At 45.5% G+C, this 15,948-nt stretch overlaps 7 protein-coding genes across 7 annotated transcripts; 4 read left to right on the top strand and 3 right to left on the bottom strand.

The window, feature by feature from the left end:
- Positions 1 to 550: 550 nt before the first annotated feature.
- Positions 551 to 1,446, top strand: LOC117897099. The gene has a single exon (XM_034805742.1). The coding sequence runs from the start codon at positions 1,126 to 1,128 to the stop codon at positions 1,360 to 1,362; it is 237 nt and encodes a 78-aa protein (XP_034661633.1). The 5' UTR covers positions 551 to 1,125; the 3' UTR covers positions 1,363 to 1,446.
- Positions 1,377 to 2,214, bottom strand: LOC117897096 (protein SYS1 homolog). The gene is made up of 3 exons (XM_034805740.1): positions 1,947 to 2,214; positions 1,755 to 1,876; positions 1,377 to 1,695 (listed from the first exon to the last, which is right to left on the bottom strand). The coding sequence occupies exons 1-3, from the start codon at positions 2,109 to 2,111 to the stop codon at positions 1,500 to 1,502; spliced, it is 483 nt and encodes a 160-aa protein (XP_034661631.1). The 5' UTR covers positions 2,112 to 2,214; the 3' UTR covers positions 1,377 to 1,499.
- A 119-nt stretch (positions 2,215 to 2,333) lies between these two features.
- On the top strand, positions 2,334 to 3,810 carry LOC117897094 (dihydroorotate dehydrogenase (quinone), mitochondrial). The gene is made up of 2 exons (XM_034805738.1): positions 2,334 to 2,490; positions 2,548 to 3,810. Exons 1-2 carry the CDS (start codon positions 2,470 to 2,472, stop codon positions 3,715 to 3,717), a joined length of 1,191 nt encoding a protein of 396 aa, XP_034661629.1. The 5' UTR covers positions 2,334 to 2,469; the 3' UTR covers positions 3,718 to 3,810.
- Positions 3,788 to 4,154, bottom strand: LOC117897097 (SRA stem-loop-interacting RNA-binding protein, mitochondrial). Its single transcript, XM_034805741.1, has one exon. The coding sequence runs from the start codon at positions 4,085 to 4,087 to the stop codon at positions 3,818 to 3,820; it is 270 nt and encodes an 89-aa protein (XP_034661632.1). The 5' UTR covers positions 4,088 to 4,154; the 3' UTR covers positions 3,788 to 3,817.
- Positions 4,155 to 4,204: 50 nt separating this feature from the next.
- Positions 4,205 to 7,422, top strand: LOC117897093 (dual specificity mitogen-activated protein kinase kinase 4). The gene is made up of 5 exons (XM_034805737.1): positions 4,205 to 4,530; positions 4,756 to 5,627; positions 5,689 to 5,829; positions 5,894 to 5,979; positions 6,041 to 7,422. Exons 1-5 carry the CDS (start codon positions 4,500 to 4,502, stop codon positions 6,213 to 6,215), a joined length of 1,305 nt encoding a protein of 434 aa, XP_034661628.1. The 5' UTR covers positions 4,205 to 4,499; the 3' UTR covers positions 6,216 to 7,422.
- Positions 7,423 to 9,480: 2,058 nt separating this feature from the next.
- On the top strand, positions 9,481 to 11,720 carry LOC117896438 (probable cytochrome P450 313b1). The gene is given in 7 exon segments (XM_034804766.1): positions 9,481 to 9,704; positions 9,761 to 10,150; positions 10,210 to 10,279; positions 10,587 to 10,662; positions 10,664 to 10,714; positions 10,774 to 10,947; positions 11,001 to 11,720. Coding segments are annotated over 7 exon segments (1,509 nt in total). The 5' UTR covers positions 9,481 to 9,544; the 3' UTR covers positions 11,589 to 11,720.
- A 1,183-nt stretch (positions 11,721 to 12,903) lies between these two features.
- LOC117899156 (putative odorant receptor 85e) lies at positions 12,904 to 14,420 on the bottom strand. The gene is made up of 3 exons (XM_034809005.1): positions 13,633 to 14,420; positions 13,032 to 13,578; positions 12,904 to 12,978 (listed from the first exon to the last, which is right to left on the bottom strand). Exons 1-3 carry the CDS (start codon positions 14,418 to 14,420, stop codon positions 12,904 to 12,906), a joined length of 1,410 nt encoding a protein of 469 aa, XP_034664896.1.
- Between the last annotated feature and the right edge of the window lie 1,528 nt (positions 14,421 to 15,948).

Raw genomic sequence — 15,948 nt, forward strand, 5'->3', positions numbered from 1 at the left:
TTGAAGGGCTACCGATGGGTGGGGTAGGCAGTTGATAAATTTAAACTGGAGCTTTGAAATTTACAACCGGTACTCACAGCATGGGAGGGATATACGCATAGGACATATTCCATAGACGTATGTATATACGTACACCTATTAGTTTTTGTTATGTACTTACACATATACTTATTTTAAGTGTATTTTGATTTTTTTTCGAGCTTGAATCAATTAAAATATTACATGGTGAGTGCTATGGAACTGTGTCCTGAATGGTGTCCAAGCTTATTGCTATGGAACTAAAGACTGACGGCTATGAATGGACTACATACGCATTTTAAAGCCTTCAGCTTTGACTGTTACAGCAGCCCACATACATATGTATGTGTGTGCATGTGTTTGTAAATGTAAGTAGTAATGTTTGTGGCAAAAATCCGGCTTTTTGTTACAGATCTACTCTTGTTCGCGGCTTGGCCCGTTTACATTCATGCTCTGGTGTGCATAAATTTAAAACGAATTTCATGGCTGTGAGGTTGGTGACCCTTTGGAGCTTTAGGCAAGAGCTTTGGCCCCCAACGTGTATCCGAAGCTTTAACTAGAATGCACACTGCATGGATGATCCACAGTCGGCTTAGCAAATTGAAAGTGCAATTTAAAGCGTGCGATCCGGAAAGGTTTCGAAAGGCCAAGCGCGCATAGCATTCAGCGGCGAGAGTAAATTTGATTACTCGTACAGCGAAGTCAGCTCTGCCCGACGACGGAAGCAACGATCGTGGTCCCATACACTAATTAGATTAGATTAGACAAACCTGATTAGTGCGCTGTCGCATTGTGGGGGGAATGGACGGGTTAGGGAAGGGGAGCGAGCTCGTGCTGTCGATTCTTTGTTTGTCTTCTCAGATAAATTTGTGTAGAGAGTAAAGCTCGAAGCTTGCGGAGAAACGTACTTGCTTTGCGTTGTGGCTAAATTATAGATAAAAAGGAAGTAGGCGTGACCCAAGTGGAAGCTACCTGCCGCACGACCACACCCGCGCGATCGACTCGGGAGTTGTTCAATTACGCGCTTATTTTGGTGCATTTATTTGCCGAGTTTTTTTGCGGATCAGCTGTGTACATTTTCGTGTGTCAATTCGCTTGAGAGACAACATGCAGAAGGCACAACAACGCGGTCTCTGCTGGATGCTGCTTGTGCTGGGCTCCCTGATCCTCACCTTCACGCTGGCCTTCAGTTACTGGATGTTTGTTCCACGGGAGGTGAACTTCTGGTCGCTGATTTCGCATAATTACAGCGGGCCAGGACAAAAGGGAATGCTACCGGGCATGGTGCCAGCGGGACTCAAGCTGAAGCACGGGCCACCCTTCGTTTACCAGATATTACATTAGTCCAAACACACACAACAGGGTATATGCTATGTAATCGTATTCTAGTTTAACAATAAATTACATGTACGTTAGAGAATTGGGTGGCTTGGGGAAAGCTAACAAGCATCACAAGTGGTGTGGGATGCCATTGGCGACCATCAAACGTCTGACTTTTGGTTGAGCGCAGCGTAGCCCACTGGAATCTCTTTCATTTCGGTTTGAAGACAGAGAAATTCCCCACCTATGCACATGATGGTTCCTGTTATGACGTTTAGCAGCCACCAGGAGGCATTCGCGGGGAATGAACGATTGTACCACCAGCAGATCAGCAAATGCAGAACATGGAAGGTACAGCTGCACGGAAAAAGAGACATATTAAAACAATGGCAAGTGCATGTGCGGCAAATAATCACCTGAAGTCCAGACACAGCTTCGCCCGTCTCACTATACACCACAAAGCCAGCGAAGCCACAAACGCATTTACGACAAAGGCGCAAATGACCAGCCTGCCGCCCAGGTCGTATATGTGTATTTCCTAGACGGTTGGGGGGAAAACAGAATCCATGAAGGTAAGGTTAACAGTGAATAGTGTTTAAAATGCATACACGATATTCGAATAAATGGTCCAGAGTGTAGTTGTCGCCAGACAACTTGTTGGCCACAAACACAAGCAGGCCAAGTGTGAAGTACACGCAGAACTGCATCGATATTATTTGGGAGGTTAGCAGCGTCGGATCCCATTGCGTGTTGCGAAAAGTTCCGCCTTTCATGATTTTGAAAGTTGACAAATTCGCGGCTGTTCATGCGACATACATTTATTTATTTAATAAAATTCCGTTTCAGCTGTCCAAAAACAATAACAAACATCTGACTCAGCATAGAGATGGGCAGTATGCCGTTTAAAGTCTGTTTATCGATACATTCAAAGAGTATGTTTGTAATTATATCCCTTCAAAGAAAATGTGCACAAACGAAACTGAAATTTAACATATTTTCTTAGTAATACGTCCATTTGACCTTTCCGCTGCCCGATTTATTAACAATATTAACACAAGTGCACACGCTGTTCAGAATCGATTATTAAGCTTTTAACAATTCGATTGGTCACGATCGATTAAACTGTGGGCGATGGAGAATGCTAAGAAATTTGTAAGTTTGTTATATTATGGATTAAAAGATAATGAGGTTTTATGTATGTCCATCTAGAGTCGCATGCGCTCGCTGGGAATAGTCACGGCAGGGGCCAGCGCCGTGCTGATGGGAATTACGGCGTACAACAACAAGGACCGGTTCTTTCGCACGTTTGTTATGCCGGCCGTGCGTCTGCTGCCGGCAGAGGCCAGCCACAACTTGGCTGTGTTGGCGTGCAAATATCGCGTTTATCCAGTCTCCGACTACCAAGATGACATCAATTTGAATACCCAGTTCTTTGGTCGTCTGCTGAGCAATCCAATTGGCATCGCCGCTGGATTTGACAAAAATGCCGATGCCATTGCCGGCCTTAAAGATCTTGGCTTTGGTTTTGTTGAGGTAGGAACTGTCACGCCCAACGCCCAGGAGGGAAATCCGAAGCCTCGAGTGTTCCGCCTGTCTGAAGACAAAGCCATTATAAATCGTTATGGGTTCAACAGTGATGGCCACCAAGCTGTTCTCCAGCGGCTAACTGAGACGCGAAAACAGGAGGATTTTAATGCCGTAGTGGGCGTAAATTTGGGACGCAATCGAGACACCATGACCCCAGTCTCTGACTACGTGCAGGGAGTCAAGGTCTTTGGCCCCGTGGCTGATTACCTAGTAATCAATGTGAGCAGCCCCAACACGAAAGGACTTAGGGATATGCAGAGTAAGGCGAAGCTGGCCGAGCTGCTCGAACAAGTGAACGAGGCGCGGTCGGGTCTAGAAAAGAATCGTAGTGTCCCGATCTTGCTCAAGCTGTCGCCGGACCTTGAGGTCTCAGACCTGAACGACATTGTGGCCGTCATTAAGCGAAACAAGAGTCGCGTGGATGGTCTCATTGTCTCCAATACGACAGTGACGCGTGACAATTTGCATGACGCAAAGTGGACCGCTGAGGCGGGCGGACTGAGCGGAGAACCACTCAAAGCCCGCTCCACAGAGATGATTGCCCAGATGTACCAGCTCACCAACGGAAAAGTTCCCATAATTGGCGTTGGCGGCATCTCATCCGGGCATGACGCTTATCAGAAGATTGAGGCAGGCGCTTCGTACGTCCAAATCTACACTGCTCTGGTCTACGAAGGACCATATCTCGTTGAGCAGATCAAGGACGAGCTCTCGAAACTAATCACCGAAGGGGGACATTCCAATGTACAGGCAGTCGTTGGGACAAAGTCAAAGTCCTACCTACCCAAGTAAAAAAGCACAATTTTAGGAACTAAGAAGGAAGCAATCGCAATATTCGTTTGGTTCTTCTACATGCAATTAAAACTCTAAGAAATCTATTCCTCAAATTAATTTATTGACTTTCGTTGGCACGCTGCACGTTGAGTACTCTGCCCTCGAGGAAGTGGGTGTTCTGGTTGCTGGCGCTGTTGTAGGCATCCCGCTGGCTAAAGACCACGAATCCGTAGTACTTTGACAGTCCCTGCTGCTTGTCGAACACCACTTCAGCATTGGCCACGTGCCCGTAGCGGGAGAAGTAGGTTTTCAGCTCCTTGCTGCTGATGGTCCACGGGAGATTGCCCACGAACAACTTGTATGAGCTACGTGCGAATCCGCTGGACATGATTATGCGATGTTTGTTTATTTAATTTTTTGGTTACAGCTGTGTGACCATATTTGGACGGTTTCGTGTTAGCTATCGGCGCATATCGGCGGATGGTGTGCTTACTATCGATACCGCGGAATAAATCAATGTTTCATCTCTAGCTCTTTTGGTTGGGTATTTATGTAAATTACTTAAAAAGTGCATAAATGTGCACTTTAACCGTAGAAGAGAAAAGTGTTGAGTTGGACCCACAGAAAAACCAAGCGACTGAAGAATATAACGCAATCTTCGGCCCTTTCAAAGTCTCAGGCGACGTGTTGTATTCGGGGCGCGGCGCCCTCTGAAAAGACCAGCGACAGACGTCCTTTGGCAACAAAGCAATATCAATACTTTTTGTTCTGCCAGTATCCCGAAGCAGCCGTCAGTCACAATGGCCGAGCGACCGAAAAATTTGTTTGCAAGTGAGTATTGCTTGTTTTTCCTGGCTCTGCCCACGCACTCGACATACATACAAGCACCACAATCAGATATATGTGCACATATACATATAAATATGCACGTATGTACATACGCACTCGTATCAGTGCCGCCACTACTGTCGCATATTTGTCGGAAGAGGGGTGCACTGCAAAGTTGATAAGTTGATAAACTAATAAAGAAAGCAAAAACACATTTACAAATTACAGCTGGACCCAGTCGCTCGCGCAACCCTCCCGACCAGCTCAGTCTGAACAACCTCAGCATTCGCCATCCGCCCTCGTCAACCTCGTCGACTTCGTCCGGGTCTACATCGTCGGGCTCAAGTTCCTCATCTCAACATAACAATGTGGCGCTGCGTTTCAGTGCACAGCCCCCGATAGCCACCAGCAGTGTCAGTGGCGCAGTTGCCGGTGCCGGTGCCTGCGGCGGAGGCGGCACTGCGCCGGCTTCAAGCAGCAGCAGCAGCACGGCTACAGACCGGCATCGGGAGCGCATACGCCAGCAGGCCTGTGGCAAGCTACAGTTTGGCGAGGGTGCTGCCAACGCACATCAGTTTACATCAGACGATCTCGAGGATGAGGGCGAGATAGGGCGCGGAGCCTTTGGTGCCGTCAACAAGATGATATTCAAGAAGCTGGACAAGGTTATGGCAGTGAAGCGCATTCGCTCCACTGTCGACGAAAAGGAACAAAAGCAATTGCTCATGGATCTCGAGGTGGTCATGAAGTCCAATGAATGCATCTACATTGTGCAGTTCTATGGAGCGCTCTTCAAGGAGGGCGATTGCTGGATATGCATGGAACTGATGGACACGTCGCTGGACAAATTCTACAAGTACATATTCGAGAAACAGCAGCGTCACTTGCCAGAGTCTATTCTCGCCAAAATCACGGTTGCCACGGTGAACGCGTTGAACTACTTGAAGGAGGAGCTCAAGATAATACACCGGGATGTGAAGCCCAGCAACATCTTACTGCACCGCAGAGGCGACATCAAGCTGTGTGATTTTGGAATATCGGGACAGCTTGTGGATTCAATAGCCAAGACCAAGGATGCGGGCTGCAGACCCTACATGGCGGTAACGAAACGAAAAAATATCTAAACTACATTGATTTTTGATAGTTCTTATTTGTCTGTAGCCGGAACGCATCGATCCAGAGCGTGCCAAGGGCTATGATGTGCGAAGCGATGTCTGGTCCTTGGGTATAACTTTGATGGAGGTGGCGACAGGTAATTTCCCATATCGCAAATGGGACTCGGTGTTTGAGCAGCTGTGCCAGGTGAGCTGAATGCTTTGAAAGTAAGCACGTTGAGCGATGTTTCTTATGTTGTTCCGTTCCTTAGGTTGTGCAAGGCGAACCGCCGCGACTAATGACCTCATACAATGGCATGGAGTTCTCCAAAGAGTTTGTAGAATTCGTCAACACTTGGTAAGCACAAACAAATTCCAATTGCATATTTAGTCGCTCTTCATTGTGCCATTTGTTGCAGCCTCATTAAAAAGGAGAGTGACAGGCCGAAGTACAGCCGACTGCTGGAGATGCCCTTCATACGTCGCGGCGAGACGAGCCACACCGATGTGGCTGTGTACGTGGCAGATATCCTCGAGTCAATGGAAAACGATGGCATAACACAGTTCACGGCCAACCAGCAGGCGGAGAGTTAATCACCTCGATGCAAATTAACTAAGATCCAGCAACAAAAACACACAACAAACAAAATGCAAACTAATCACGGAAGTAGAAACATAAAAACATAAGTTGTTGTCTACTCTGTAGCATTCATAGTAAACGTAGCGCGTATCGTATATTGTTTTGAAGACAAAAACAAAACTAAGCTAATGGAAAAGTGTGTAAGCTGAAAGTACATAGAATAGATGTGTGAATCCAATCCGCAAGAGAAAGAAACTATTGTACGGCAATAATTTTTGTATTCGTGCGTTGAAAATGTGTGAAAAAATAAATTCCCAAATTGTAATTGTTTAGAAAACTGTCAGAAAGTAGAAGCGAAAGCTGGCAACACACATCCCCCCAGAGTAGAGTCCCTTTACGTTCAGCCAGCGAGCATTTTATTTAAATTCGAACTATTCGTTTATCATTCTCGATGGCACATCCGCTATAAGTGATACATTCTGCGTTATTAAACGAAAAAAACAAAAACAAAACAAGAACAAGAAGAGAAACCTAAGCAATGAGAACGGTTTGGTAGGAACAAAAGGATAAAATAAACAAAAATCGATGATGGTTCACTACCTATACGAGTATAAGATAATGGAAACACCAACACGCGACCCAATGCGTGCAATAGAAATAGTTCAACCATACAATTAAATGATGCATTATTTATTGAGTCGATTTTGTAATCCTATTATACATATACTTTTTTTTATTTTTTATTTTGCATATGAACATGATTGTGAAAAGCTTTAAATGATTGGCCAGCGGCTTAAATGTTTAAATTTTAGTAGAAATAATTGCAGGAATATGCAAAAAATAATCGCTTAATATATGAAATAATTAGCCAGAACACCAACAAACACACACACACACATCCCCCACACCGCTCACACACACATACACACACACACACAAACGCTTTTACGCGTAGTATTTAGTTTTAAGCGAAGCAAAATATTTAGCAAAAAGTTACGGCTTCAAGGAGGAAGTCAAGTGAATATGAAAATAAAACAAATTAAATGTATTGTGCCTAAGTATAGAGGATTGATATGATGAACATTTAACCAGAGAAATACCACATAAATTCCATTAAAGGCCATAAGCCACGAAATAACTAATCAGTATCTGGAACCGCATTGGGTTCCTTAGCCTAGCTTCAGCCCCCCTCCAAGCCCATCTCCACCCAAAAAATAACAAAAAGAGCAACTGCACCGCACCGTCTATGCCCCCGTCTCAAAAACAGTCACAAAACGAACCATGCCAGTGTTTTTTGATTAATATTTTTATGCAAGCGCCAATGTGAAAGCAAAGTTTATTTTGTATAAATATATACGTATATGTATGTGCATGTGTATGTGTACACGCAATGCATTATATATTTGCATGAGTTGCCTATACATAGAATAAGATCAACAGAGCCTGCAGGATTTTCTCTTGTGTTTGAAATTCATGTGCAAAACAAAGCAAACAACACCTACAACACGCAGCAAAAGGAGTTCAACAGATTAGTATATAAATATAATATATTTATAATAAGTCAATAAATTTGTACAAGAAGGAAAATGCTCGAACAGCCGATGCCATTAGCTATTGGAGTCAATGATGCAAATGGTGTAAATGGATACATTTAGTTCAGTTTTCTATCTCTGAAATACTTGTTCCAGTTGGCAGGGCGTAGATATCTTATCTGCGAAGTGCGAAAAGTTTCTAAAGATAACCAGGTGCAAGGTGGCAAAGACAGCACGCATTAACGTGCCATTAGATTGAGTCGAGCCTAGTTAACAACTCGGTATAGTTTAAAACAATTACCTATGTGCACGGGCATAACGTTCTTGCCATAAATAACAACAAGTAGAAGTAATAATTGTAATGCCAGGAAAACCCCCACAATCGGAGTCGTCGCGAGTCGTCAATATTGTTGACAATAAAAAGGTGTATAATTTATTTAGAAAGCAGGGCAGCCCTAGGGCCCCTCGAGGAGATACGGCTAGGCATAGGGCTAGGGAAGTGTATATAAGGTAGACCTAGACCTACTAAAGAAATATGACTGGCATATATTTATATACTAAAACTATGTAATAACTGCAATCGAGGCAGTAGCTATCAATTCCGAAAGAAACCACATTGCAACAAATTGTAACACCAAACCCCAACAATTGGCTTCCACTGGTCCCTTAGGATAATGCAGATGCAAACCACAACTTACAACTCTAAACTATAAAACTTACCAATGACAAAACTGGAAACGCAACGTCCACAAAAAAATAAATATCGCAAAACTTTTTAAACCTAGCTTACACTTAAGAAGAAGAGAGAGTGTCGAATTTGTAAGGGGATCCAACTATGGGATCCTGATCCTAAAAATGTAGAACCCATTGGAACACCTGATGAGCAGACATGGAAATTCTTCACTCAACACATAGTGCACTAAGTTTTACTAAGTAGCCTATCAATGTACATACATACAGTACATATGTATGTACAAATGTATGTAAAATGTATGTACCATGCCCGCTTGTGTCTCTCTATCTCAACAGAACTAAAATAATACATGGAAACCGGAATCACCGCAGGAGGATTATTAAAGAAAGAAAGAAATTAAATTGTTGAACAAAACTGAATTCAAAATTGAAATAAACAAAACCACAACTAAAACAATTTGTAAAAATATTAATAGCGAATAAAAAGCATAATTAAAAAACCAAATGAATGTCTAATGAGTCTTGATGGAGGAGGGTTGGACACGCCCACCTAAATGACGTATCCAACGTTGGCCCAATAATTAACCAATTACTAAATCAAAACAAAGTTCAAGAACATCCAACAATATGTCGAGCCTAGTTGGGTGTACAGCCGCTGTGGGGTATATTGATTTTTTGAATGTTCTTGTCGCTCGAGTGAAGAATGGAAAAATCAAGCTTGAATTCCGCTTGAACTCGCATCAATTTGTGTATCAATTTTATCACAATAAATAAGAAAAATAGGGCAAAAAAACCAATCTACGGTGCATATTTTGTAGATTAAAAGAGTAAACTCAAACTGGCCCAACAGCTTTTTGTGGCCCAATGCATATTTGCGTATTGACTGGCATCATTTTGAGCGGCACGCGACTCGCATGCGAATGGCTGGCCGAAACGTGGCGGGCATGGAAAGTTCCGCATTAGAGCCACAAATGCGTAATCCCTGTGCTCGTACATATAGAAACCTCAATGGATGCCTGCTCTGGGGCAGCCTAGACTCAGTGTTGCCCCGAACGTTGCGCGATAAACAATTAATTTCTGACGCGGATTTGGGGAGCGGGAGCCTCAAGTTCAACGACATGCTGCTGGGCACCTGCCTCATTCTGGCCATCTGGTTGCTGCTGGTGTGGACGTACTTCTTGTGGACCCGTCGACGGTACTACAAGGCCGCCTGGCAGCTGAGGGGACCCATCGGCTGGCCCCTCATCGGCATGGGGCTGCAAATGATGAATCCCGAGAGTAAGAGAGAAGACGAAGGGAAGTCAGTCCAGGCTGGGGCTAACTGTCTTTTGCAGCCTTTCTGCAGTACTTGGACGGACTGTCGCACAACTTCAAGGCCCCGTTCGTCTCCTGGATGGGCACCAGCTGCTTCCTCTATGTCAACGACCCACACACCGTGGAGCAAATCTTCAACTCGAATCACTGCACAAACAAGGGACACTTCTATCGCTTCCTGAGTTCGGCAATAGGCGACGGATTGTTCACCTCCAGTGCTCCCCGCTGGCACAAGCATCGTCGCCTCATCAACCCAGCCTTTGGGCGTCAGATCCTGTGCAACTTTTTGCCCATTTTCAATGCCGAGGCGGAGGTCTTGCTGCAGAAGCTTGACCTGGAGGGTGTACAGCAGGGCAAGGAATTGGAGATATATCAGATCTTGAAGAAGATTGTCCTGGAAGCGGCATGTCGTGAGTAGCACGCAAATTTCTGTTGCTTATCATTTTCAAGGAAAATTGTTTTGATGCAGAGACAACTATGGGCAGAAAAATGAATTTCCAGCACGACGGTTCCGCTGTCATATTCGAAGCTTACAATGGGTGAGTCATTGCAATAGAATTTATTATTTATTTTGTCATTTTAATGGTAGTTCTCCTTCTGTTTAATCTTCGCTTTGGAGACTCTTTGTCTTTGTTTGAATAAACTTTCCACTCTCATGTCATGCTCTATGTCCTACCAGTTTTTTTCTTGGCTGTTAGCTAATTACAATCTTTGCTGCATCTCGGGCGGAAAGGCTTTTTCTTTGCATTGCGACAAGGTCTACCCTTTGCTCCCTTGACACAGCATCGATAACCAGCTCGTTGCACAGTCTAAAATTTTTTGCTTTTACAATTTTTCCCTTTAAAGATTGACGCAGGTGTGTGTGAAGCGTATGCTGTCGCCTTGGCTCTATCCGGAGTTCATTTATCGACGCTCGGCGCTTTTTTGGCCAGCAGAAGAAGGTTGTTGGCATTCTTCTTGGATTTGTGGAGCAGGTAAATTGTTGCCTCATGCCGCGCCATTCGTATAACTTATGATCTATGACCTCGAACAGCTGCTAGCGCCGATTGTCTCGGTTGTGGATATTGTGCCCCCCAAGGAGCCTTTGCAACAGGAGCCGAGAAGTAAATCCAAGTCCATTTTCATCGAACAGGTGAGGGAGCATGTTGAGCGAGGCCAACTGAGTTGGCAGGATGTCAGAGATGAGGCCAATGTCACCATTGCAGCGGTAAGTAAGGCAAAGAGATTCTAGATCAAGCTTAAAGTGGAATTTGCTTTCAGACCTTCGAGACCACTTCGACGGCTTTGTACTTCACCATTCTCTGCCTGGCCATGCATCCGACCTACCAGGAGAAGCTTCACGAGGAGTTAATGGCGGAGCTGCCGCCCTACGGGGACATATCCCTGGAGCAGCTGGAGCGCCTCACCTACACAGAAATGGCCATAAACGAGGCCATGCGGCTCTTCGCACCCGTTCCCATGGTCATTCGCTCTGCAGCGCAGGATTTCCAACTCCGACGCGATGACAGCGAGTTTCAGATCCCAAGCGGCACACAGATTGGCATCGACATCTACAATATGCAGCGGGACGAGCGGGTGTGGGGGCCATTGGCTCGGACATACAATCCCGAGGCGCACTTCGGACGGGAGGCGCCTGCGCGTCATGCCTTTGCTTTTGTGCCATTTACAAAGGGTCTGCGCATGTGCATCGGCTATCGGTATGCCCAGATGCTGATGAAGCTGCTGCTGGCCAAGATATTTCGCAGCTATCGCATCAGCACAGAGGCCCGGCTGGATCAGCTGCAGGTCAAGGGCAATATATCTCTCAAATTGAGGAATTATCCCCTGTGCCGGGTGAAGCGAAGATAACGAAGGTCCACGCTCCATCTTCCATCTTCCATCAATGTCTCCAGCTCTTGTCCTGCCCTCGTTGCACCTCAGCTCGAGTGTCTCGTTGCTGTAATTTTCCAATTAAAAATGCAATTTTTTTTTGCATTTTCCATGCTGTAAATTGAATTTGTTTCACTTTTGCTGGGGGTTCGTTAGCTGACGCTTCGCTTCCAGCGTAAATTGCATGCTTGCAAATGGCTTTAATGGATTCCAGTTACCTCTTCTGCTGCCACTAGGTCCCCGGTGTACGTTGCGTACACACAACATAATTGATTGAATTCCTTGATGGGAATGCCTCCGATAGCGGGGGGTCAGCATTCTACCCTAAAGTGGCCAGAAATATGCGTAACTTTGTTGGGCGTTTTGGCGCACTTTGCAGTGTTCAACTTTACAGCGATGGCTATCAGGTGAACTAGACTTTCTTCAAGTAAAACTTTACTCATGAGAAACTATAGGAAGGAAGGTGAAAACTAATTAGAAATATTTTCTTTAATCTTTTGTAACATGATCCGAAGATCTGATCATTGCTGCAGTTGAAAGCTTAATATTTCCCAGACGGTAAACTAAAACAAAACGAGAAGGGACGTGTAAGACGCTTCTTCGTCACAACTTGTATACCCGGCACTCAGTACTACATCTGTACCTTAGCGGTTTCTTGTCAAATTTGTTCATCATCTGTCATCTATGTACATCTACAACACTTCTTACGCCAACACACTCTTTTAGCTGGCCACCCTTCCCTAGAGCCTCACACTGCAGAGTCACGGCAGAGGCAGAGACGCGGCAGAGGCAGAGGCCGCACACTGCAGAAGCAGAGTGTGAATGAGAGAATGTGAAAAAAACAAATATAAGCTGCGGGACGGGGTGGGTTTAGCCACTGCAAATTATTTATTCATTCTGGCTATAATAATGGTCCAATCTGATCCCAATTTGGTGATCTGATAGATATGGTCATTCCCTACAGAATGGCGTTTAGTTTTCTGTTATCTTCAAAATTGTAGATTTGGGAGGTTTTCGCCCTTTTCGGGGCGGATGGGGGCGGGGCTCAATTTGGTGGCTCTAGCTTTTATAGTCTCTGAGATCCAGGCGCTCAACAAGACGGACGGACGGACGGACAGACAGACATGGCTCAATCGACTCGGCTTTTGATGCTGATCAAGAATGTATATACTTTATGGGGTCGGAAACGTTTCCTTCTGTGCGTTACATACATTCACTTTGTGCACAAATACAATATTCAATACATTTACTCTTCGAGTGCCGGGTATAAAAATGCAAAAGCTACGTTTCCCGCTTAGGACTCCGTGTTGGCCTTCTTGGCGGCTAACTTCTGGAGCAGAGTCAGGAAGCTGAAGGCCTGCGTAACAACCTGAAAGCAGAAGGCACTCAGAAGGTTACGTGATGGTCGCTGTAACTTCTTACTGATCTCAGGCGATTCACATCCATCACATAGAATTTTCCGGCTGTGACATACACGGCCCGGCGGCTATTAACGAGAAAGATGAGAACATCCTGGCGCAGGAAGTGGGCGTGCTTCCACCATCCGCCTCTCCAAAAAGCCTCTCCGGATCGCACGCTGTGCCGACTGAGCAGCTCGCCGCAATAGGTAAACATCAGCAGCTCGAAGAAGGTCAGCACAAGGTACTGAATCTGGTTGACGATGCGCAGGAACTCCTCGGTGCCGGACACACCCACGAACGCCAGCAGGCAAAGCTGCATCGTTATCTGCATGGACTTGACCAGGCAGTACGGGCTGAATAGGTTCTCCAGCTCCGCGCCGCAGTACAGGATGAAGCGATGCAGTCGCACACACTCCACGAGAGCACTGTGAAAAGCTTTCACCTGCCCCAGACGATGAGATCCCGCTTCTGCGGAGAGCCTTAGCAGATCTGTGGGATGCTCCTGCAGCACGGCATATTGATTCAGTTCTCGTGTGGCGGGGCTCTGTAGTAGGTCTCGTTGCAGAATGCTAAACAGGAACCACTGGAGTTAGTTATCTCTAGATGGTTAGAGGGCCACTCACCCTAGGCGTCTGATTGTCTCGCCAGAGAGCAGCTTGGCGTGGGCATCCAAGTTCTTCAGGCTGCAGTAGAGCACATCGAACTGGGCCAGCAGCAGCAGGCAGAGGGTGACAAACAGGGATCCGCCAAAGCCGAACGTGACACCAACCGAAATCTGCCCGATGAGCTGAGTGGCGTACACTGCCGTATAAGTGCCTGGGGCGAGGGCATCAAAGGGATACCAGCAGGTCAGGGGAAGCGTTCTAATGCCCAGAATCAGGGGGGACACACCCCAGGTGAGCACACCCATTACGCAGGACAGGACCCAGGCGGACGTGAACCTGCGGGACCACCTGTGGGCCGTGTGGCTGCTCACAAAGGTCACGCCAGCGAGCGAGTGATGGCGATACTCCCTATTGATGTGCTCCATGAAGGCCAACAGTCGCTCCGACCGCAAGCACCAGTAGATGTTCGCGTAGCCCGTGAAGAAGTATATGATGGTCATGATCAGGGCATCCGCGATGGGCTGTACCTCGCCCGTTGGCAGCACGTCTAGCGTGGTCTTGGTGAACAGCAGACCCAAGTGGAGCGACGTCAAGATCACTATCAAGCAGTAGGCCTTCGCCAGCAGCCCGCCTACAGGCCGCAGCCAAAGGGGCCACCATCTAGGCAATCTCGGAGCTGGGTTCATGCCCATCCCCAGCTGCACGAACATCAGCAAGCCGAACAATTCCAACTCACGCGCAGGATCCAACGACGCATCATACCTGGTGTCCGCATCAACGTTGCCGTGGAACTGAAGACTCGCCATATGTCCAGCCTTGGACTCGGTTTCGAAGTGCGTATCTAGAGCATATCGGCTGCCTATTTAAGGGACTCTAAATGTATGCATCAATGAGTTTTTAAAAGTTTCCCCTCGGTGTCAAAGGTGCCGGCAAAGGCGTGGCTTATAATTAACATTTTTCATGATTTTGTCCTCGCTGCTGTTGTTGCTAACTAAATGCTTAATTATCTTTTCAAATTACCTGCGAAAGACAACCTTTAAACTTTATTAATAAGTGGTAGAGGATGAATAAAGAAAGGTATAACAATCATATATAAAAACGAGAAGGGACGTGTGAGACGCTTCTTAGGCGTCACAACTTTTATACCCGCCACTCAGTTTTTATCAAATTTCACATTCTTAATCTGTCATCTACATCTACAACACTTTACACGCCAAAACGCTCCTTTTGCTCGCCCCCCGACAGACAGACATGGCTCAATCGACTCGGCTATTGGAGCTGATCAAGAATATATATACTTAATGGGGTCGGAAACGTTTCCTTCTGTGCGTTATTCGCACAAATACAATATACCCTATTTACTCTTTGAGTAACGGGTATAAAAATTTGGAATAGAAAAAAACACCATGGTTCATTCAACAATTTTAATGCCCCAATTCTATTTGAAATGGTTTCGTCGTTAGTAAGTTTATTACCATTACTGTAAAAGAAGCACGTGGGAAAAATGTAATATTAAATATGTTAGAGTGGAGTGCAAAATACTCAAAATTTTTGAGGATGGAATGAAAGCCAATTCCTATCGACACTTTCCAATAAAGTGCCGTACGTAATACAGTTTTGCCCGGGCCAACTTATTTATTGGTTCTCATGACTCATTTCTCATTTGACCCAATGCAAATGACGCGACTTTTAATGATAAACTCGGGGTACATATGGTTCCCTTTAAAGTTAATCTGTATGCTAAACTGAACTAAAATGAAAATGTATGTAAATAAATAATAATTATAGTAATAATAATAGTCGCATTTGTTCTCCCTCGAGCCTGGCCACCGTAATTTGTATTTGTGTGATTTTCCAACGTCCGTCAAAGAAATAGATTGGTATCTCGACAGCCACGCCTTAAGCTTCCATTTTACTTGAGGGTCCCTTGGTTGCAAGTTGCAACAGAAAAATACATAATTCAATAGCAGGCAAGTCCTTGCCATAGTGGACTCGACCTCAGACAAACGCCGCACGAGAATTATGCAAAAAGTGATTGTGACTCGTTAACGCTTCGAAATACAGGGAAAAGCCGTTGTTGCAGATGGTTTCGGTCTGGAATGGCTCTGTAATCACAACATTAATCTAATACGCGTGTTTAGGGGCGGCCAACTTAACAATAGCTTTCGCAGCGCTTTACAATAAGTAATTAAATCATTTACAGCAAATCAAACTGACGGATGGGAAGATGACGCAGTCAAAAAGGAGAGCAAAGGCCACTCCACTCCTTTTCGACTCCGACTTCTACTCAAGCTCTTAAGCAAATAGTCGCCAAGGCTCTCCGGGTCTCTGGGT

Source organism: Drosophila subobscura, chromosome O (genome assembly GCF_008121235.1).
Source record: "Drosophila subobscura isolate 14011-0131.10 chromosome O, UCBerk_Dsub_1.0, whole genome shotgun sequence".
Lineage (NCBI taxonomy): Eukaryota > Metazoa > Arthropoda > Insecta > Diptera > Drosophilidae > Drosophila > Drosophila subobscura.

Bases quoted from the DNA above. Each gene is read 5' to 3' on its own strand.
- LOC117897099 (XM_034805742.1), top strand. From the start codon at position 1,126: ATGCAGAAGGCACAACAACGCGGTCTCTGCTGGATGCTGCTTGTGCTG.
- LOC117897096 (XM_034805740.1), bottom strand. From the start codon at position 2,111: ATGAAAGGCGGAACTTTTCGCAACACGCAATGGGATCCGACGCTGCTA. The intron at 1,877-1,946 runs GTATGCATTTTA...CCAACCGTCTAG, and splicing joins ACCATTTATTCGAATATCGT to GAAATACACATATACGACCT. The intron at 1,696-1,754 runs GTGATTATTTGC...TTTTCCGTGCAG, and splicing joins AAGCTGTGTCTGGACTTCAG to CTGTACCTTCCATGTTCTGC.
- LOC117897094 (XM_034805738.1), top strand. From the start codon at position 2,470: ATGGAGAATGCTAAGAAATTT. The intron at 2,491-2,547 runs GTAAGTTTGTTA...ATGTCCATCTAG, and splicing joins TGGAGAATGCTAAGAAATTT to AGTCGCATGCGCTCGCTGGG.
- LOC117897097 (XM_034805741.1), bottom strand. From the start codon at position 4,087: ATGTCCAGCGGATTCGCACGTAGCTCATACAAGTTGTTCGTGGGCAAT.
- LOC117897093 (XM_034805737.1), top strand. From the start codon at position 4,500: ATGGCCGAGCGACCGAAAAATTTGTTTGCAA. The intron at 4,531-4,755 runs GTGAGTATTGCT...TACAAATTACAG, and splicing joins ACCGAAAAATTTGTTTGCAA to CTGGACCCAGTCGCTCGCGC. The intron at 5,980-6,040 runs GTAAGCACAAAC...CATTTGTTGCAG, and splicing joins GTAGAATTCGTCAACACTTG to CCTCATTAAAAAGGAGAGTG.
- LOC117899156 (XM_034809005.1), bottom strand. From the start codon at position 14,420: ATGGCGAGTCTTCAGTTCCACGGCAACGTTGATGCGGACACCAGGTAT. The intron at 13,579-13,632 runs GTGAGTGGCCCT...GTTCCTGTTTAG, and splicing joins GAGACAATCAGACGCCTAGG to CATTCTGCAACGAGACCTAC. The intron at 12,979-13,031 runs GTAAGAAGTTAC...TTCTGCTTTCAG, and splicing joins ATGTGAATCGCCTGAGATCA to GTTGTTACGCAGGCCTTCAG.